The 23,638-nt window shown below is 40.6% G+C and overlaps 1 protein-coding gene across 3 annotated transcripts in view; it reads right to left on the minus strand.

The window, feature by feature from the left end:
• Positions 1-23,638, minus strand: part of LOC138754952 (zona pellucida sperm-binding protein 3-like) — a 32,910-nt gene that overhangs the window by 7,413 nt on the left and 1,859 nt on the right. For 2 of the 3 annotated variants that reach the window (XM_069920010.1, XM_069920009.1), the window contains exons 1-5: positions 21,501-21,955; positions 19,838-19,953; positions 19,652-19,752; positions 19,394-19,568; positions 4,669-4,783 (exon numbers count right to left, since the gene is read on the minus strand). In XM_069920010.1, the coding sequence (XP_069776111.1) occupies positions 4,669-4,783; positions 19,394-19,568; positions 19,652-19,752; positions 19,838-19,953; positions 21,501-21,851 (858 nt within the window). In that variant the 5' untranslated portion in view covers positions 21,852-21,955. Of the gene's footprint in view, positions 1-4,668; positions 4,784-19,393; positions 19,569-19,651; positions 19,753-19,837; positions 19,954-21,500; positions 21,956-23,638 lie in introns of those variants that run through there. The other variant, XM_069920011.1, reaches the window with a different exon arrangement.

Below are 23,638 nucleotides of genomic sequence, written 5' to 3' on the forward strand. Positions count from 1 at the left end.
CATCAAGTGTATTGGCAATGCCTGAAATAGGTATTGTATCCTTGGGAAAATGTTCATTTTAATACAGTTTATCCTTCCTATTAGTGTTAGTGGTAAGTCTTTCCAATGCTCTAAGTCGTCCTGTAATTTTTTCATTAGTGGATAATAATTGAGTTTATATAGATGGCCGAGGTTTTTATTTATTTGTATACCTAGGTATCGTATTGCTTGCATTTGCCATCTGAATGGTGATTCTTTCTTAAATTTTGAGAAATCCGCATTATTCATTGGCATTGCTTCACTTTTATTTGCGTTAATCTTGTATCCCGACACTTCTCCATATTCCTTCAATTTCTTATGTAATTCTTTTATTGATATTTCTGGTTCTGTTAAGTATACTATAACGTCATCTGCAAATAAACTGATTTTATATTCCTTGTCTTTTATTTTTATCCCTTTTATTTTATTTTCTGTTCTTATCAATTCTACTCGTGGTTCTATAGCTAACGCGAACAATAAGGGTGATAGTGGGCATCCCTGCCTTGTTGATCTGCTTAAGTTAAATTGCTTTGATATATATCCACTTACTGTCACTTTCGCCAATGGCCCCTTATATAATGCTTTAATCCAATTAATATATTTCTCTGGTAAACTGAATTTTTGTAATACTTTGAATAAATAATTCCTGTCAAAGGCCTTCTCTGCGTCTAAAGCAACTGCTACTGTTGGAGCTTTATTTCCTTCTACTGCATGAATTAAGTTAATAAATTTACGAATATTGTCTGTTGTTTGTCTTTTTTTAATAAATCCAGTTTGGACTAGATTTACTATTTTTGGTACATAGTCGGCTAATTTGTTTGCTAATAGTTTAGCTATTATCTTATAATCTGTGTTAAGTAAAGATATTGGTCTATATGACGCTGGTGCAAGTGGATCTTTCCCTGTCTTTGGTATTACTGTAGTTATTGCTGTTTTGCATGAATCTGGTAAGCTTTGTGTTTTATCAATCTGGTTGATTACTTCCAGGAGGGGAGTAATTAATAAATCTTTAAATGTTTTATAAAATTCTATTGGGAATCCATCCTCTCCTGGTGTTTTATTATTTGGTAGTTTTTTTTATTATCTCTTGTATTTCTACTATTTCAAATGGTTCTGTTAATTTGTTTTGTTCCTCTATTTGTAATTTTGGTAGTTCAATTTTAGTTAAAAATTTATCTATTTTGCCTTATTTCCCTTCGTTTTCAGTTTGGTTTAATTGTTCGTAGAATTCTCTGAAGTTTTCATTAATCTCCGTTGGATTATATGTGATTTGTTTGTCTTTTTTCCTTGATGCCAATACCAGTCTCTTAGTTTGTTCTGTCTTAAGCTGCCATGCTAGAATTTTGTGTGTTTTTTCTCCTAGTTCATAATATTTCTGTTTTGTCTTCATTATGTTCTTCTCCACCTTATATGTTTGTAGTGTTTCATATTTTATTTTTTTATCTGCCAATTCTCTTCTTTTAGTTGTGTCTTCCTTCATTGCTAATTCTTTTTCTATATTTACTATTTCCCTTTCCAACTGCTCTGTTTCCTGATTGTAGTCCTTCTTCATCTTGGTTACATAACTTATTATTTGCCCTCTGATGAACGCTTTCATTGCGTCCCATAGTATAAACTTATCTTTCACTGATTCCGTATTTATTTCAAAGTACATTTTAATTTGTCTTTCAATGAATTCTCTAAAATCCTGCCTTTTAAGTAGCATGGAGATTAATCTCCATCTATACATTCTTGGAGGGATGTCCTCTAACTCTATTGTCAATATCAGGGGTGAGTGGTCCGATAATATTCTAGCTTTATATTCTGTTTTTCTTACTCTGTCTTGCATACGAGCTGATAACAAAAATAGGTCTATTCTTGAGTATGTTTTATGTCTACCCGAATAATATGAATATTCCTTTTCCTTTGGGTGTTGTTTCGTCCATATATCCAAAAGTTGCATTTCTTGCATCGATTTAATTATAAATTTGGTTACTTTGTTCTTTCTGTTAATTTTTTTCCCAGTTTTATCCATGTTTGAATCCAAATTAAGGTTGAAATCCCCTCCTATTAGTATGTTCCCTTGCGTGTCTGCTATCTTCAAATAAATATCTTGCATAAATTTTTGATCTTCTTCGTTAGGTGAATATACATTGAGTACATTCCAAAACTCCGAATATATCTGACATTTTATCATTACATATCTCCCTGCTAGATCTATTATTTCCTCTTCTATTTTAATTGGTACATTTTTACTGATTAATATAGCTACTCCTCTAGCTTTTGAATTATATGACGCTGCTGTTACATGTGCTACCCAATTTCTCTTTAATTTCTTGTGCTCCATTTCAGTTAAATGTGTTTCTTGCACGAATGCTATATCAATTTTTTCTTTTTTCAGTAAATTTAGCAGTTTCTTCCTTTTGATTTGGTTATGTATTCCGTTAATATTTAAAGTCATATAGTTCAACGTAGCCATTTCATACTTTGTTTATCTTTCCTTTCCGTTTCCTCATCATCGCCTTTCCTTCTTATCCATTTCTGCTTTCTTGTTTTGAACACTTTATAAGACAACATTTCTAAAACATCAAACATTTCCTTTATTCTCCTATCTAAAATTTCTTTAACCCCACTATCCCCTCCCCTTCCTGAGTTGCCCTTTATCCCTTGTCGGGCAACCACATCTCCCCTCTCCATTTGGATTTACGAATTCACTCGCAAGCGTCAACTGATTTCGCAGTGACCGTAACTCCTCCCCACCCAGCCCCCCCCAGAAAAGATTTTAATTTTCATATACAATAAAGGTCACTCTCTTAATTCCCTCCTTACTTCCTCTCTTCCCTTTCTTTCCCTTATTAATTCTTATCTATACTCTTTATATTTTCCTTTAAATACGGATACACTCATATACACACACACACATATATATATATATACACATATACACACACACACATATATATACACACACACATATATATATACACACACACACATATATATATACACACACACACATATATATATACACACACACACATATATATACACACACACACACATATATATATACACACACACACATATATATACACACACACACATATATATACACACACACACACATATATATATACACACACATATATATATATACACACACACACACATATATATACACACACACACACACATATATATATACATACATATACATACATACATATATATATATATATATACACCCATATACACACATACATATAGTTCGTGGTCATTTTTACTCTCGTTACATCTCTTCATCTCTCTGTCTGTTTTGTAGTTGTTCTGCAAATTTTCGTGCTTCCTCCGGATCCGAGAATAGTCTGTTTTGCTGCTCTGGAATAACTATTTTAAGTACCACTGGGTACCTTAGCATAAATTTATATCCTTTTTTCCCATCGGATCGCTTTTGCTGTATTAAACTCCTTTCTCTTCTTCAGGAGTTCAAAATTTATGTCTGGATAGAAAAAAAATTTTTTGACCTTTGTATTCCAGTGGCTTTTTGTCTTCTCTTATTTTCTTCATTGCTTTCTCCAATATATTTTCTCTTGTTGTATATCTTAAGAATTTTACTAAAATGGATCTTGGTTTTTGTTGTGGCTGTGGTTTCGGGGCTAATGTTCTATGTGCCCTTTCTATTTCCATTTCTTCCTGTAATTCTGGTCTTCCTAGGACCCTGGGGATCCAATCTTTTATCAATTCTCTCATATTCTTGCCTTCTTCATCTTCCTTAAGGCCCACTATCTTTATATTATTTCTTCTATTAGAATTTTCCATTATATCGATCTTCTGAACTAACAGCTCTTGTGTCTCTAACTTTTTTATTAGATTCTTCTAATTTCTTTTTTAAGTCCTCTACTTCCATTTCTACGGCTGTTTCTCGTTCTTCCACCTTGTCCACTCTTTTTCCTATATCTGACATGATCATCTCTAATCTATTCACTTTTTCTTCTGTACTTTTAATTCTTCTTTTTATTTCACTAAATTCTTGTAATTGCCATTCTTTTACTGATTCCATATATTCTTTAAAAAAAATATATCCATTGTCTTGCCTTTCCCTTCTTCTTCCATTTCTCTTTGTTCTTCTTCTTCTTCCTCTGGGTTGGTCATCTGTTGTTTCCTTGTTTTCTTTTTACTCTCTTCTTTCTTGTTCTCGTTGTTTTCCACCTTTACTTTCACTTTATTTTAATTTTTACGTTTGTGCCTTTGTGTTTTGTGTGTTTTTTTTTTAAACTTTTCCGGAGAGGGCTGGAGTTCCCCGACCGGCCACTACTCCATCACGTGACTCCTCACCAACTGAGCTCTTGATGTCCTGAACATGGGCTTACCTCCTGGTCCTGGACCTCTGAGCTCATGACACCTTGAAAAATACAGGTACTTATTGTGGTCAAAAGTAGTATCCATGTAAAAGTAGAAGCCCTCAAATTTGACTCAGAATTGGTCCAAAACACCAGTATATATGGTATTTACCACCCATCCCCTCCCCCCAGTGAATTCTACAGAGAAAGGCATGTGTAGGCATTAACACTGATCGGTCTACACCAGGCAGACCCTTACTTCCACACCCTCTTGTTATGGACCTTCCTCCCAGTTTCTCATCCATGCCCCTCCGCAGGCATCCCAACTTACTGAGGTCTGGGCAGCTGGGATCCAGAATGTGTCCAGTTTGATCTGGAGCTTGCCTCGGTGAGGTCTCAGTAATGTGGAGGACAAGGACTCAGCATATCTGCTGTCCAACAGGCAACTGAAAGGAGAGACGTGCAGTCAGAGCAGCCACAACAACTATTTGTGTCCCTTGGTGATAAAAGTCCATTGTGAGAGGACATGCATGACATCACAGAGATTCTTTACCACTTAATGGTAGTGTAATACATAAACTGTACACATGAAAATAAACCGATAGGGCCACACGGTTAGCGCAACACCATTTACAGCACCAGGGACTGGGTTCAAATCCCGTGCTGTCTATAAGGAATTTGCAAGTTCTCCCTGTGCCTGCATGGGTTTTCCCTGCGGGGGCTCTGGTTTCCTCCCACCATTCAAAATGTACCAGGTATATTATAAGATTATAATATTATAAGATTAAATTTTAATGGGGTGCAAATTGAACTGAAATGGCCTGTGACTGCACTATGTCTAAATTTTAAATTTAAACACTAATTTCAGTCTATTTTCATGTTATAAGTTAAATCTTCATAAGAGTGAGGTTTTACCTTTGAATAATTTGGCACTAATACCAACCTTTTAAAACTGTAAGAAAGGAATTTACCCTTTTAGATGCAACAATTACATCTCCGATTATCCAAATGGTCAGGACTGGTTTTTGTCTTTTTCTCTGCTCCTCCTCTCCCCCTCCTCTCCTCCCCACCACTCCCCACCACCCCCCAAGAACTGGTCATTTTATAAAAGCAGCCCAGTAGCAACAGCAAATCACTTGCAACAGTGTTTAAACATCAAAGATCAATGCTTGTTAAGCATTAAAATAATGTTTAATTCTCACCAAAAAATGTTGGCCATGGCTAATCCCCACCACCGCCTCCCGTCACTGAAGCCTCCCAACCGCTGCTGCTTCCTGAGCTGGTGGAACACTCACTGGCGAGTCACCGGAGCTCCCAATGCCAGAGTCCTGACTGAATCCTCCCCTCGGCCTACCGCACACCGGGGAGTCCAGTAGTAGGCCGAGGGGAGGGTTCAGAATCAGCGTCAGGAGCTCCAGTGCACTGAGGAGGGAGGGAAGGAGGGAGGGAGGGGACACCACCGAGCCCGAGATCCTGTGTTCCTGCCTGGAAGGCCGCTCTCCTCGATGACGACAAGGGATTTTGTGTTCCTGCCTGGAAGGCCGCTCTCCTCGATAACAAGGGATTCTTTTAACGACTTGCAGCTAGGAGACAGCGGTGCACAATTTGAAAAGTCAATGGGGGAAGGTAAAGAAGAAATGAAACCAAAGGGGAGGGAGTTCCCTGAAACTAGGACAATTGTCATTCTAATTTTATGACGAGTGAAATTTTTTCCCCAATATGCGAGGTCAGTTCAGTTCAAGAAATTTTGGATAAATGATTTGTTTGGGGCATCCTCATTTATCTGAAATTTTTAAAATTTGGATAAATCAGGATTTCAGGGAATCCAAGAGTTGTGTGGTACTGTACTATAAACCATAACCTTATTCAGAGAAAATTTTTGGCAGAAGGGGTGTAATCAAATTGGTTATCCCTTTATCATTGGATGGTTAAATTAATATATTACATAATTTTTTTTTACATCTTTTTCAGGTTTTGCCTATTTTTAATTCTAGTCTTTTTAAAATTATTTTATTTACCATTTTTAAAACATTAATGTATACATATTCAATAAAACCACAAGAAAAATTATGTGTTCTAACAACCCCCCCCCCCCCACCAAGAATATACCAAAAAATAAAAAGTTTGGAGAGTGTCAAAAAAAATCTCAATACTACTAATAATGGGGCTGGGGGTTTATCAACAGGATGGGATTTCAGAGAGCCCTTTAAATTTTCAAACCAACATATGGCTTCATATTTTTTTTTAAATTGATACTTATTACACAAATTATGTTATTTTCTCAAATGGAATGCAAGAATGCAAAATTTAGCGCGTCCCCTCTCCATCCTCAAGTCCGTATCCAATTTCCAAGCAATGGCTGTGCACTTCCTAGAAGCAGCTAAAGCTAGTCAGAAAAATTCAGTTTGATACAGAGTTAACCTTAATTTAGGTCTGACCACTTTAACATTACCCAACAAAAATAACATTCAGGTCCTGTCGGAGTTTAACCCCTAATATTTTCTCCAAAAATATTCCCTACCTCTAACCAAAAAGGTTTTACGCAAGGACACTTCCAAGTAGAATGCAAAAATGAACAGACTTCCTGACATATCTAATACTATAAGATTCAATTTTGTTAATTTTTGAGTACAATTGCTGCAAAAAAAAATTACATTGAACTAGTCCACTTGTCATAATTGCATAATTTTCAACTTCATCTATTTAAACCAACCTCCTACCTCGATCTCGATTTATGGATTCCTAACTTACGAGCTGTTTTTTGAAGCAATTTGTACATCAGCAAAATAAATTTTATTCAAGCTGCCCTGACAAATCAATAATTCTAATTCATTCTGTCCAGGTAATATCAAACTAGGACTTAGTTTATCAACTGCTTGATAAACTAGATAAATTTAATTGGAGAAAAAAATCCTTAACCTCATCACTATTAAACTGGGATCTATAAAAATTAAAAATCCTTAAATTAATCATTTATTTCTTGAGGTTTATAAGTAATCTTAGATTTCCTAATAGCTTTAATTGTTCTAGAAGTTTGTTCTGGTTTTAATTGCCAAGCTAGAACTTTGAGCTCTTTCTCCCAATTTATAATACCTTTGCTTAGTTCAATTTTTTAGTTCTACGTCTGAATTGTATTATAATAAAACTTCTTTATTAAACTTCCTTTCTTTGTCAGATGCCTTCCTCTGCAATTTTTTTCCAAATGATCAATTTCTTTAGTACAATCCTTCATTTTAACCTATTATCTGACCTCAAATACACTTTCAAAGCATCCCATAAAATATATTATCCACTGAATTAACATTTCTAAAAATTCTTGAATTCGTTTTCTATAATCACAAAAATCTACCCTTTTCAACAGCATTGAATTGAATATCTGTTAAAATGAGTTTTCCTTTTCAGAAACACGGCATCAAAAGTGGTGAATGATCAAATAAAATCTCTGCTTGCAGAACTCATTCTTGTAACTGCACTGACATTAAAAACATCTATTCTCAAGAAAGAGCCTTGCCTTTAAGAATAATCCCTTTCCTTAGGATTTAACCTTCACCAAATATCTATCAAATTCAAATCCTTCAAAGTCCAAATACCTTTTTGCAGTTTTAGTCCTAGTAACCGACTTGTGACTTATCCACAACTGGATCAAGACAGCAATTCAAATATCCTCCAATTAAACCCTTTTCATGAGTTTCAGCAAGATGCCTAAAAACATCATGAATTAATCTTTCATCATCTACATTAGGTGCATAAATACTCACAAGTGTCCACATCTTGGAATAAATTTGATAATGTAGCACAACAAAGCCCCCAGCAGGATCCGTAACTATAGATTGAATCTTAACAGGTAAATTCTTATCAATCAAAATAGCCAGCCCCTTGCTCTAGAATTAAACGATGAAGCTGTTACAGCCCCAGAGGACCCCAAAATCCAGCAGCAATAGAAATTCACCAAGACAAATGGTTACTTAAACAAATATCACTTAATTTTCTTTAAACATGAAAATAAGATCAAACTCTAACTTAGAATTAGAAGGGGGATTAACCTCTTTCCAATTCAATAGTATAGATCTTCTAGCCATTAGTGTAAGAAAAGCAATCATACGATCCGCAGGAAGAGATAAATAAGTCAAATCTATCATAGGTAATCCAAAAATTGCAGTAATGGGATGTGGTTGTAAATCAATATTCAAAACGGTAGATATAATGGAAAAAATTTCCTTCCAATAATTCTGTAAAGAGGGACAGGACCAAAACATATGTGTAATTGTAAGGTAAAACATCATGAGATGGGAATGTGTAGGGAGTTACCCTGTACAGGGCAGTAACAAGAAGGGGAGGTGTCCTTGTACTCCTGTTAGGTAAAACATCATGAGATGGGACCGGAGAAGGAGTCACCCAGTACTAAGGAGTAACAGAATGCATCCTTGTACTTACAAGATAAGAGAGACATTGATGGATTGAGAGGCAGGAAGCTAGCAGGGAAAGGATAGCAACAGTTTTAGTCATTGGACAAGTAATGATATGATGATGTTCTAAGCATGTATCCAAGGGTATAAAAAATCACCATTTTGCTGATAACGGCAGAATGCATTCTCCGACTAACTTTGTTAGTCGCAAGTGTTACAATCCGGTAATAAAGAACAAAGAACCCTGATTTCGACTCAGCCTGGTGTTTGTCTCACTCATTCATGAACAAAGCAGACCTAACAATTTGGTGACCCCGACGTGATGGGTGAGTGAACACTGGACGACGGTTTCTGTTTTTTCTGACAATCATCTCAGCCGGCTGATAAAAAGGTCCAGAGAAGCCTGTTTTAACAAAATTCTCTTTTTTTTTTTTAAATCTTTATGATTGTCAGTAAGAACTGGAGATCGGACAAATTAGACGACCACAATTGAAGGTCGCATGCCAGGATTGTAACACGTAAGTGATTACAGACAAGATAAAAGTCCTTAAGGTGTTTGAATGACATTTATTAAGTGCTTCGCAAGAAACTACTAGAGTTTAAAAGTCTTTATTGTGTCGTTGCAAAGTCCAATAGAGTGAGAAGGTGGTCTATAAACAATTGAGGACCTGAGTTTTCTGCCCTAAACTGGTTATTAAGAGGAGAAATCTCCCACGTGAAGGTTGGGCTTTGAAAGAAAACAAAGGTTCAGGCTTATTGGCCTCAATTGTATCTGAGAGACTGACTTATAAATGTCCGGTAGGTATGATAATGTCTGTACACTTGAGAAGTTAAGAATTTATTTCCCCAATTCGCCGTGGTGGAATACCACAGCAGACACTAGAGACCTTGAGACAACAAAAAAAGTACTCAGGGACGCCTGCCTGGTGAACAAGAACGACGACAGTTCGCCTATTATTGCCAAGCTCTATACGGGTTCTGTTCACAGGGCAGTTCGGCTGGTGGGCGAGGGCTCCCCCAACCCTCCTTTGCGTACACCCCCCATCCGTCACCCCGATCCCATTGCCCGTTTACAAGTTTCATCCCATTTGCCCCCAAGCAAAAAACTAGCTAACCTCCCGTACATTAGTAAATTCCCAAGTTAACATATGGTCTACAATCTAATTCATAATACTTGTTCTACAATCTGATTAATAATGTTTGTGTTACAATCAATTTTATAATATTTGGGTTACAAGCAAGGTTAAAATTATATGTGTAACAATCTAATTCACAATCCCTCCTTCCCATCACATTCCCCTTCCGACTCCAGATCGATCTCAGCAACTTTCTCCGCCTCCTGTAATGTGAGAAAGTCTTGCTCCACAGCCTGCACAGCTTGATATTTCGGAGGCAGTTCATCACGGTCAGCAAAGGCTCTCTCTATGGTCCGCGTGACCAGCGTTCGAATGCATGGAATACAACAACAGCCACAAGTGATAAAAATTGATACAGAAATGAACAAACCCAGCAAAAGTTGTCCTAACAATGTGCTCCATCTCCCAAACACTCCCTGTAACCAGGATAAAACAGGATTGGAGACTCCAGACTGGGCTTTTAATTCTTTCGCCAATGCCCTAAGTTTCGTTAACCCCTTAGTGAGTGATCCATCTGGCCCTGTGTTATTAGAGATAGAAGTGCAGCATAGATCTCCAAACATAGCACACACTCCACCTTTCTCTGCCAGGACCATATCAATCGCTATCCTATTCTGAAGTGTCATAAGGGAAGTTTCTGACAGTTGTTGATGTATTGCCTCAACAACGTCCCTGGTCAAATTTGCAAGGCGCTGGACATTATAGTGAATAAGGTTGATCCTATTAACATTCTTATTTACAGTGATGGGAAAAATTGCACTAAAAACAGGAAAGCTTTCAAACCCAGCTGCAATCTCATCGGCTAATTTAAATTCGTCCGGAATATTCCGGGCTTGGCCAATGGCATCAATCCATACCCCATCAGGGTTCCTTCCTCCCGGCCCCAAGAGTCCAACACTCCTCCTTTTTCTCCACAGCCAACTCTCTGTGTGGCGCAATTCTAGGGAATCCTCGTCTCCCTCCTGCCTTTTGACAATCAGCACTGGCGCATTAAGGGTTACTAGAGCACACCGACCATCCCAGTTAGCGGGGAGCCAGTTGTACAGCACTCTTCCTCCAGAAAACTCATCTGTGTAGTCATTCAATCTGCTACAAGTCTCCTTAGTTTCAGATTCATTTTTTTTGTTATGGGACCTCAAAATCATCCCCTGTATATGTTCATGATAACCAGTAACCTGTTTGGCTGCCCTGTCAGGCACCCATGTGGCGTTTTCCCTGCTAATAGTAGGTCGTCTACATACTGAATCAGTGTAACATCTTCCGGGAGCTTTAATTTCATTAGGATTTCGCTAAGGGCCTGATTGAACAGTCCTGGACTGTCCTTATAACCCTGAGGTAATCTAGTGTATGTGTACCGATGTGCTTGGTAAGTGAAAGTTAACCAGTCTTGCCATTCCTCAGCTAAATTCAAGCAGAAGAATGCGTTTGCCAGATCAATGACAGTATAGTATTCGTGCTCCGGACTCAGAGCCCTAAGTGCTACATATGGGTCTGGGACTGGTCTCCCAATGGTCTTGGTAGCCAAGTTAATCTCCCGGAGGTCGTGTACCATCCTCCAGTCTTTTCTACCCGGTTTGGGAACAGGCATGATGGGCGTGTACCACATACTGTCAGGTGCCGCCCTTAAAACCCCTGACTCCATTAACCCTTCTATCGTTCCTTTAATACCCTCCTCCTGACTGGGCGACAAGCGGTATTGTTTTCTCCATATTGGTTTCTGCCCGGGGTTGGCCAATTCTAGAAATACCTCTCCTTTTATTACTCCCACATCATAGGGCCCCGTTGTCCATATATGTGGACTCAGATTAGAAAGATATTTGTCTGAGTCTCTGTGATCAATATTTTCTCCTTCTATGGCTCGGTCTCTTTCTACTTTCTCATTCACTACCTGGTCCCATGCTTCAATATTCAGTCTGACAAATTTTCCTCCCTCCGAGGTGGAATATCCCGGGATTTCTGTCTGCCTGTATTCACACCCTATCGCTTCCTTTACCATCGGACCCAGCTGTCGAGCGTGATGATCTTTGTCAATACCCAAGGTCACATGAGGCACACTTTCTACTCCTAAGCAGAACCACTCCATTTGTTCTTCTGTCATGACAACCATAGCAGCTATTCCCTCCTTACCTACAAAGATAAATGGACAATGTATCGTTTCTGTCTTCCCTTCTTTTAGAGAGTCCCACCTCTCCTCATATTCCTGGTCCGGGTGGATGGTGTAGTTTAATGTAACATGCATAGGATCTAGTGGATAATGGTAATCCCCATACCGAGGAATACTGGCCCTCCACTCAAAAAACTGTTTAATCAGCCCTGGGCCTGGTTCATCATACAGTAGCCGACTCCAGAAAATACTAACCTCCACAGAGTCTTCTGAAGCGTTAGATGGGGTCATTACTATAAACTGTCCTTCCCTTCTTATTGTATCCCCTGGGTATGTTAACCGAAGGCCCTTCTCAGAACATCGTATGGTTATTCCTAGTTTGGTAAGAATGTCCCTTGCTAATAAATTAATGGGGCAACTTGGCACAACCAGGACAGGCGTTTTAACCCTTTGTCGTCCAAATGTCATGTCGATGTTATCTGTATAGGGCTGTGTTTCCCTTATTCCGGAGAATCCTATTGTAGATAATGTTTTGCCCGAAAATGTGCTCCCTGGGGGTTTTTTAATCACTGTCGTAACTGCTGCCCCTGTGTCAACCATAAATTCAATTTTTTCTCCATTTACCGTCCCCCAAATTTTTGGTGGCTCCCAGGGAGGCGTGATTTTTGATTCTCCTGGGCACCTTCAATAATCAAATTCAGCACTTTCCTCAATATAGTCATTACACTGAGGTGCCTGGACTTGTTGATCACTCTGCCACCCCCCGATTCTCTGGGGCCCATCAATATGTCCACCCCTACCCCTTGCTTGTCCTCTTAAGTTTCCTCCTCTTCCCCGATAGCCTCTAATAGAGGGTAATCTTTTTCCCCTTGCTCTCCCAGCCTCCGGACAGTTCCGCTGGTAGTGTTCAGGATTTTGGCAGTACCAGCATACTGCATGTTCCCCTCTATACATTGTACCTAGCTGTCTTTCCCAACCATTTCTTACTTGGGGTCCCGGATTTATCACTGGCCCCATGACCTGTGGGACTATCTGTTGGGCCGCTAATTTAACCCCTATATGTTCTATGGCTCTCACCAATTTATCGGTTGTTTTGTCCACCTCCTTCTGGGACGCACTTTCTGACTTAGCATGCTCTGATTGACGATGTCGTTTGATTGCATGTGTCAGGTGTCTTTTCCACAAATCCTCTGACATTGTCTCTAATCCCACAATGTCCCTTAATTTTGCTTGAACCGTAGCAGGTAGTCCGTTTATTATCCCATTACGAAAGTGAGCCCTTCCTAAGGGGCTGTGGTCGGGTCTTTCTCCAGTCCCTGTTTCCCATAAGTCCCATGCTCGAGTGAAATACTCGTGTGCAGTCTCTCCTTCCTTTAGTTGAAGGGTTACCAAGGCATCCAAACTATAGGGTGTAGGAAATGTTTCTCTAAGTGCTTCCCAAAATTTATTCCGAAGTGGGTTAAATTCTATTTCATCCCCCAATTTACTGCTTCTTACAATTCTCTCTATTTGCTTCAGGGCCCCTTCTGCCTTTAATTTTATCATGATAGTTCTGACATCTGCGAGTGCTAATTGTTCTTGGCAGGTTTCTCGCTCAAAACAAGAAATCCATGGACTAGCCCCATTACTCAACGGAGGTAGTTTTTTCATTAAACTCTCTAAGTCCATTCGTGACCAGGGTACATATTTTTGAGTTCCCCGTCCCGTGATCAGTAATGGGCATTGATATCTCAATTTTGGGGATTTCTGCTCCTTCTTTACTCTTGGCATGCATTTATTTATCCCACCTTGTTCTGACTCTTCTTCGTCACTGTCACTGTCCCTATCAGCTTCCAATGTCTCAGGGTCAAAGGTATATTGGTCACGTTCATCTCTAAGATAATCTTTTCGGCCATAGTTTAGTTGTTTCACATCTTTCTCTTTTGTTCTAACTATGTCCAGGTAGGCATGTCTATTTTTCTCCCTCCCGAGTCTTTTCCTTTTACTTTCCTCCCATGGTGGATCGTATCTCGTTTCCTCATCTGTACTACACTTTTCGTCCTTTACTCCTATTACCATTCCTTCAGCTTTAATTTCTCCTGACAGTGTTGTAGTTATCTTTTCCACTTCCTTAAATACACCTACCATTAATTCTTTTTGATCCTCACTGATCTGCCCCAGCACATTAATATCTCTGTTTAAGTTTTTAATGTTATCCTGAACCTTTTTCATGTTCCATTTCTGTATCTCTAACTCCTTTTCTATTTTCTTGGACTCCAGAGGGGTCTCTACATCTATTACTCCCCCTTCTATTTTTATTAAAGGGGCCTGTACCTCGTCTGATGTGTCCCTATTCCCGTGGTTCTTGTCACACCCCAGTGTCTCAATATCTGAATATAAGGGACGTGACTCCAGTGTCCCATCTGGGGTGCCAGAGAGAGAGAGAGAGAGAGAGAGAGAGAGAGAGAGAGAGAGAGAGAGAGAGAGAGAGAGAGAGAGAGCATAGCGAGAGAAAGAGATAGAGAGGCAGATACACAGAGGACAAGAGATAGAGAGAGAAAATGCCTTGCACTGGCCCCACCGGGAGAAAAGTCTTCAGATTAACACTTTCGTTTCAAAGGTTTTAAAAGGTTCTCATCCTGTGATCACTGGTCTGGATCAGATTGGGTCTCCCACCACTGGGAACTATCACTCCTTCCTTCCCTCCCACCTCGAGTGAGCTACACGTCAGCCCACAATGTCTGCCCTGATCCCGCAATGGTGGGGGTGCGGGAAAGAGGGAGGGAGAGAGGATAAAACAGGATCCCATTTGATGCGGAGCTGGAATTGTGGGCACAAAATTAAAACCAAATTGTATTTCTCTGCCCTGCCCAACCTGGGGATTTCAGGGCAGCACCGCCACAGATTGGGATTGGGAGGGGGAGTGGGTGAGAGAGGAGGGGGGGGAGAAGAGAGAGAGGGGGAGAGAAGAGAGAGGGGGGAGGGTGAAAGGAGGGAGGGAGAGAGCAAACCCGGACACTTCGTGGCTGGAAACTGGAAACAGGCACTTTTCCTTTCCCTTCTGTGTTTTGTTTCTTCCAGCTTATCTAAGACACTACGTTTTAAAAAATTTTTTTTTCTCTCACCTGTCAGGAACATCTCAGTGCCCCCGGGTAACCAACCCCTCTTCCTCCAGCGGTCTACACATTTTCGGAGCATTTTGTTTTTCCAATGCCGCATTACTGGTATTTCGCTCCTCTAATTCCTGATTAATTTCCTCAATAACTTGGTCAAAAGTCTTAGCAGGCAACTGTACAGCCATAGCTGCGGGACCGCTTTCTAATGCCTGTTTTAATTTAGGTTTTTGTCTGTTTAGGGGATCTATGTCAACGAAAATTGCTTTTAAAAATGTCCCCTTGCAAGCTGGATGACTAATATCTTTTAAAAGAACAGTCTCGAAGTCTTGTCCTCCAATTGACTTCAGACTGTCCTGTATACTCTGATTGCTCGTTTTCCACTCTCTGTTTTCCCAAAGGGGTCTGAAAGTTAAATTACAACTAGAAAACCAAATATTTGGGCTATACTTTTGTCCTGTTTCCCTGTACCAATCTATGAATTTACGTAACTTTATCTCCTTGGTGATGTTGGGAATACCCTCATTTAACTTATCAAAAGTATTTCGAATAAACTGGGTGTCTCTTAGGAGTTTGTCAACTTTTTCATTAATATCTCCTACCTGATCCGGACACAGCTGTCGCAGCCTTCTGTCGTCGTTCTTGTTCACCAGGCAGGCGTCCCTGAGTACTTTTTTTTGTTGTCTCAAGGTCTCTAGTGTCTGCTGTGGTATTCCACCACGGCGAATTGGGGAAATAAATTCTTAACTTCTCAAGTGTACAGACATTATCATACCTACCGGACATTTATAAGTCAGTCTCTCAGATACAATTGAGGCCAATAAGCCTGAACCTTTGTTTTCTTTCAAAGCCCAACCTTCACGTGGGAGATTTCTCCTCTTAATAACCAGTTTAGGGCAGAAAACTCAGGTCCTCAATTGTTTATAGACCACCTTCTCACTCTATTGGACTTTGCAACGACACAATAAAGACTTTTAAACTCTAGTAGTTTCTTGCGAAGCACTTAATAAATGTCATTCAAACACCTTAAGGACTTTTATCTTGTCTGTAATCACTTACGTGTTACAATCCTGGCATGCGACCTTCAATTGTGGTCGTCTAATTTGTCCGATCTCCAGTTCTTACTGACAATCATAAAGATTTAAAAAAAAAAGAGAATTTTGTTAAAACAGGCTTCTCTGGACCTTTTTATCAGCCGGCTGAGATGATTGTCAGAAAAAACAGAAACCGTCGTCCAGTGTTCACTCACCCATCACGTCGGGGTCACCAAATTGTTAGGTCTGCTTTGTTCATGAATGAGTGAGACAAACACCAGGCTGAGTCGAAATCAGGGTTCTTTGTTCTTTATTACCGGATTGTAACACTTGCGACTAACAAAGTTAGTCGGAGAATGCATTCTGCCGTTATCAGCAAAATGGTGATTTTTTATACCCTTGGATACATGCTTAGAACATCATCATATCATTACTTGTCCAATGACTAAAACTGTTGCTATCCTTTCCCTGCTAGCTTCCTGCCTCTCAATCCATCAATGTCTCTCTTATCTTGTAAGTACAAGGATGCATTCTGTTACTCCTTAGTACTGGGTGACTCCTTCTCCGGTCCCATCTCATGATGTTTTACCTAACAGGAGTACAAGGACACCTCCCCTTCTTGTTACTGCCCTGTACAGGGTAACTCCCTACACATTCCCATCTCATGATGTTTTACCTTACAGTAAGGGAAGCTATTTCCAATTGACATTTATCACATATAGGATCGATATGAAAATAAAAGCGATGGAGTTTATCTTTAGACATATGAGCTCTATGAACAACTTTAAACTGTATCAGTGAATGTTTTGCACATAGAGAAGAGGAGTTTACCAGTCGCAGAATTTTATTCCAATTTTCATTGGAAATATGAAGGTTGAGTTCTCTTTCCCAATCATTTTTAAACTTTCCAAAAGTCTCAGAATTTATTTTTGTAATTATATTATATAATTTAGATATCACACCTTTTGGAGGGAATTTTGAATATAGTATATCCTCTAAAACAGTCGTAGTCTCCCGATTGGGAAAAGAGGGTAAAGTCGAAACTAAGAAACTCCTAATCTGCAAATATCGAAAGAAATGAGAAGTGGTTAATCCTCCCACTGTTTTCCAATGGTTTACCCAAACTATACTATGTTTAAATTTAGAGAAAATTAGAAACTCTGTCTATGAATCCCCTTCTAAGTTTGAGTTAACCTGGCGACCATTTATTCAATATTTTCATTTGTGGTGAGTTGATCTGGCTCTGTTTTCTTTTTATGATTATGTATGATAATTGGGCTGTTAGATGAGATCGGAGTGATCGGCGTGGTTTAGCTATATCGGTAGGTATTTTTTTTAGTTTTTAATTCAGATTTGTTTTTTCTTCCTTTTTGGGGTTTTTTTTCTCTCTTTTTTTATATATTTTTATTAATTATATCTTTTTTTTAGAGATAGTTCATACTCTAAACTGATCAAAAAAAAATTTTTTATGATATATTTTTATTCTGCAATATTGTTTAATATCTCTGTATTAATTTGTTATTTACTATGTATTTTTCATATCTCTTTGAACTGTATGTGTTTATAAATTATAATAATAATAAAAAGATTGGAAAAGAAAGAATTAGAAGGGGGATTAAGTTAATAATAATAAGCACATGTGTAATGTGTACAAGTTCAGAAAAGTTTTTTGATTCACGGTCCAATTTCACTCCTCCATGTTCACTGGTATCAGGCAATTCTTATTCTGTGCACAGAATTTAATATTTGAATTTTCACTAAGCTCTAGTATTTAAAAGTAATTGATTACTGCTCATGAAGGTTCTTGTTGGTTTCAGAGAGATATTTGTTGCTCGTTGGACACAAACTGATTCCCTCCAATCAGTACTTCAGTGTTTTGCTGAAGAAACTTGCCCCATCAGGGTTTTCCAAATTAAAACCTCCTCTTCTGCAGGTCACCAGAATTCCTTTGTTTCCCTCATTTCAGATAATACACTCTAGCCAGCCATTTCCTCTTGTATGGACTAAAAGGATTTCCAACAGGCTGAACTCTGAACTCAACCAGTCTTCAACAAGCTGCCAGCTCGCCATGACTCTCTCTCACACACACACACACACACACACACACACACACACACACACACACACACACACACACACACACACACACACACAAAGCCCATTCGCCTCCTCTTGCAAAACCACATGTCCTTCTTAGAACTGCAAGCAGACAAATTGCGGCACCAGGCCCAAATTTCGGAGCCCGTTCATCTGTCGCTTTCAAAACAATAATCATTTACACCCGCTTTTGAAATTCTTCAGCAAAGCAGTCTCCTTGTTTTATTGTCTTTGCAAAGGCTCTTGGTGCCTGCATGATTTAATCTCAGCAAAACCCATGCATTTTAAGAGAGATCCATTTTATGAATGGTGTTTGTTTGTGACCTCCACTCCACCCCAAATCTATCTCCTCCAAAAACTTGACCTACCCAATCTCGAACATTTGATGCCCTCTCAGTTAAATGTCTCTTGTTTTAAGTAATAAAAATTTTCTTTTTTTAAAAAAAAAAGTAGCCAAAACATTTTCTCTTAATTTCATTATTAAGCCCATTTATATTAAAACAACTCTCACCAACCCCCTCTTGCATTGGAACCCCATAAAAACCTTCAATTACATTTGACATCAAGCAGAAATGAATAAGAAAAACTGCAAAAGCCCCTTGGGGAAAAAATTAAATACTGATAAGAACCAGTTGTACATCCCTCTATTGTGCAGGAAGTGGCCTTCACCACAACACAACAGGAGAAGATTAAAAATCTGACCCCCCCAGACAGAATCGATATTAAACCATTCATTTATAAGTATTAAAAGCTTCAAGGTCAAAGCATCAAGAAATGATTAAGATCAATGAGCAAGTGAATAAAGATTTTTTTGATTCCCTTGACTCAATCGTATGTCAAAGAATAAACATCCCCGCCTAAATAACATCCATTTACAAAAACTTAAGAATGGAGGTTTAGCTTTATCAAACTTTAGGTTTTATTATTGGGCAGTCAATATACAAACCCTTACGTTTTGGTTATTATGTATTAGAATAACAGTGAAGACTGAGCAATATGGATATCTCTGGATCTAATTCTGTTGGAAAATTTTCTCATTTCTCTTCTTGGATCCTCTCTTCCTAAATCTCTAAATTAACTAACAACATTTTTTTTTTAAATTCAATAAATTGCAAAAGTAAGAGTCCTTAAAGGAGTCCCAGATTGAGTTTGTTGTTGAGTCTGACAGTGGAAGAGAAGATCCTTACCCATTGAAGCTGATGAGGTGATATCTGGGAGCAAAGTCTTGGACCAGGCTTGGTATTGCCTCACATCTGTCAACGTAGACACTCCTAGGTGTGTAGCTGATGGTCACAGACACCTCGACGTGGATGAAGTCACCCCACCGGTAAATTTTGGAGGTGCGCTCCGCGGTCCAGTCAGCTGGGAGAAATGGCCACAGTTCAACACCGGGGGTTAAACCTTCCCCACAAATCCTCGAACAGAAGCTAACATTTAGATCTTACCATTCATCAGGCGCAGGGAGGACTGGACCAGCCCTCCTTTAGTCCGGAGGGGGATCAATGGGATTCGAGGGAGCCCCATTTGCCAGTCAACATTCACCTTTCTGCAAGACAATTGCCGACAACTCTCCAGTCTCTATTTGACAACCAGGACTGAGTGTACGGGGAGGAGGGGAAATAAAAGATTACCTGGGGTCATGGCATTCGATGGAAGCAATCGCCACTCTAGATTCCTCAACGGCTGATCCAACGTCCTGTGGCACCAGGTACAAGTGGGTAGAGTAGCGGAGCTGGTCCACAAACACCTGAAAGATATTCAGATTGGGCAGCACAGTTAGAGCAATGCTGACCCAGCCCCTTAAATATTTATTTTAATTTGTTTAAATTTAGACTTGCAGTACCTTAACAGACCTATCTGGCCCACAAGCCAGTGCCACCCAATAATCCTACACGTTTTTGAACAGCGAGGTATGTGACAGAGTATGTGGATATGTTTTTGGGAGTTAAATTGGGAAAGGTTTGTTAGAGTAGGTCACGTACAAACACTTGAAAACAGATCTCATTTAAAATACTGGAGCTCGGCCCCATGGTATACCATTTGGCTCCAGAGCTTTTACAAGAGCTTTTGAAGAGTGCTCAAGATACTTCACTAATTGATTGTTGTTTGCAAATGGCAAGAGATGAAAGAGTATGTGGGAGCCACTGCTATCTGGAAGAGAACTTGCTGTTGTAAGAGGGTCATGTGGACAGAGACATCAAAGGAGAGGACTGGCTGTCCGGTCTTTCCCTTGGAATAGGAGAAACTCTGTGGTGACCTGAAAGAGGTTATCATCTGGAGAACCCTGAAGGGGGCAAGTTTCATCAGCAAGACACTGGAGTGGCTGATTAAAAAGGAATGAGTTGCAGTTGTCCTGGAACAAGAACAACTCTCTCTCTCTCTCTCTGAAAACCAACAAGAACCCTTCTGAGTGGTAACCATTTACCTGATAAGCACCAAAGCCTGGTGAACTTTATTAATGTTAACCTCTGTGCACAGTACAAGAATGGCCTGCAACCAGTGAGATTGGACTGTGAACCAAAGAACTTTGCTGAACTTGCACACACATTACATCCACGTGCGTGTTGGGCACTATCAGTTGCCCCAATAATTGCAAGGACAAAGACTCAAGGGGAACAATAGGCTTTATTGCACAGAAGACTTGAGCTGGCCCAGGTCCAAACTAGGGAAGGGAAAGGTGGTCCAAACTAGGGAAGGGAAAGGTGGCCCAATCTTTATGGCCTGGGTCCCAGGGAGGAGTCCAGGTAAGAGTATCAGAGGGCGGGCCAGCCCAGCCCAAGCCAATTAGCATATCCAATCCATACCATTATAGTGCGCTTAGCATTAGAAGGGGGTTAAGTGAGTCAATAGAGATAAATTAAAGTTTGATTCTATTTCCATGTTCAAAGATAATTAAAAGCAACTTTTGTTTAAGTAACCTTTCATCGTGGTGGGGTCCTCTGGACTCTAACAGAACATTCTCCCCATGTCTGGGTGGATTTTCCCCAGGGGCTCCGGTTTCCAAACATAGGGGTGTAGGTTAATTGGGTGCAAATTGTGCATGTGCAGTATAGACTTGAGCTGGAATGGTCTGCTACCATGCTGTAATTCTAACTTTAAAAATTTAAACCGGGGCTGTAGGTTAACTGGGTGTAAATGAACAGCAAAGATTCGTGGGCCAAAAGGGCCCATTACCATGCTGCAGATCTAAATTTAAAATGTAAACATTGAGGACAGGTCCCAAAACAGGTTACAGAGGAAAAGTTGAGACACACCATTAGAGTCAGTTGAATAGAGAACACACGTTACCCTCACCATCACAGCGAGGTCACAGTCCAAGAGGTGACAGCGAAAGAGAGTCACGTTCGTCTCAGTGTCCACCCACACAGTGGGGCAGCGGGTCCAGCCAAGCATTAGCACGACGGCTCGAACCGGCCGCTCTGTCCTGAGGAGCCCCAGCCTGACCAGCACCGACAGCCCGCGCTCCCCACACCAAGCCACGACAGGCAGCGAGGACGAGGAGGAGGAGGGACCCGCCCATGGGGGAGAATCCAGAATCCAGGCAGCTCCAGCCCTGTTCCACGGCAGCCGCTGGAGTTCCTGGCCCTCCCAGCGAAACGGGCAAACTGCCCCGGCTGACAGCAGTATTGAAAGCAGGAGCAACATCGCTGACCCTCTTCCTTCCCACCTGCCCAGAAACAATGAGAGAGAGAACTGCCTGCAACCCAGTTCGATTCACCTCAGCCCTAAACAGTCCATAAACCCTGTCCAATGGGAGGCTTCTGGTCAATGTAAACAACTAACTAATCACATGCATACCTCACTCCAGACCACAATGAAGTTAATTGGCATGAACAAGGCACCAAATGTGTTGTTTTGCAGCAGGATCACTGTGCAAACATTTATATAAACTACCTTACAAAATAAATAATATTAGTGCAGAAAAGTGAGGCCGAGTCTGTGGTTCATGGATCATTCAGGAATCTGATGGCGGAGGGGAAGAAGCCATCCTTGGGCGCACATCTTCAGGCTCCTGGAGCTTTTCCCCGATGGGAGCAGAGCTAAGAGGGCACGGCCTGTGTGGTGATGGGGGTCCCTGAGAATGAGGCTGCTTTTTTTAAGACACCGCCTCATGGAGTCCGGTGCCTGTGATGTCGCAGGCCGAGTTAACAACCGGCTGGAGTTTATTCTTGCCCTGAGAGTTGGCGCCCACCGTACCAGGCAGCGTTGCAACTGGCCAGAACGCTCCCCGTGATCGACCTGTAGGAGTTTACGAGAATTTTTGGTGATGAACCGAATCTCCTCAAACACCTCACAAAGTCTAGCCGCGGCGAGCCTTCTTCGTGATCGCATCAACGTGGAGGCTTCGGGAAAGATCCTCGGAGAAGTTGACCACCAGGAATTTGAAGTTCTTTACCCTCTGCACCACTGACCCCTTGATGAGGACTGGGTCATGTTCCCCCGACTCCCTCTTGAAGTCTACAATCATCTCCTTGGTTTTGCAGTCGTTGAGCGCAAGGTTGTTGTCGTTGCACCATTCAACGAGCTGATCCAGCTCCCTCCTGTACATTTCCTCATCGCCATTTGTGATTCTGCCGACAACTGTGGTGTCATTGGCAAACTTGTAGACGGCATTGGAATTGTGCCTGGTCACACAGTTGTGGGAGTATAACAAGTAGAGCAGTGGGCTAAGCATGGACCCTTGGGGTGCGCCTGCGTTGATGATCAGTGAGGAGATGTTGTTTCTAATTTTTGGTTTTCCAATGAGGATCCAGTAGCAGAGGGGGTACAGAGGCCCCAGGGTTTGTAGCTTCTTGACATTAAAGAGACTCAGAAGTGCGGCACAGTTAACGTGGTGGTTGGGTTCGAATCCCGCACTGCCTGTAGGGAGTCTACATCCTCCCCATGTCTGCGTGGGATTTCCCCAGAGACTCCGGTTTCCTCCCACCAGGGTTGCAGGTCATTTTGGGTATAAATGGGCAACATGAGCTTGTGGGCATTAAGAGCCTGCTACCGTGCTGTTACCATACATTTAAAGAAACACGACAGGTACTCAGTGGCTCTCTCATCCCAGAAGAAATCAGTGAGTCAGAATGAGCAGAAATGGGTCCAATAGTGGCCTGGAGGCGAATCCACGGACTCCCGGTGTCTCTGAAGGGTCTCTCCATTGCTTCTCTTTCTCTCGTATTGTAAGGGGCGCCAGGCAATGCTCTTGGCGACTTTCTGTTTGCATACAGCAAGTAAAAGTTGAAGTACATCATGAATATTACATTTTTCAGATCAGATATAATTTATTGTCATGTAACAAAACAGGAATGTAGTATTACATGAAGTTGCCTTTAGTCTGCCGTAAGGCAAACCAAGAGTCGCTGTGAGCATTGGCCGGCGCCCCTTGCGGTCAGAGAAGGAGAAGCAAAAGAGAGTTGTCGTCCCCCCACCGTGTCCGTGGATTC

This window comes from Narcine bancroftii, chromosome 2 (assembly GCF_036971445.1).
Source record: "Narcine bancroftii isolate sNarBan1 chromosome 2, sNarBan1.hap1, whole genome shotgun sequence".
Taxonomy (NCBI): domain Eukaryota; kingdom Metazoa; phylum Chordata; class Chondrichthyes; order Torpediniformes; family Narcinidae; genus Narcine; species Narcine bancroftii.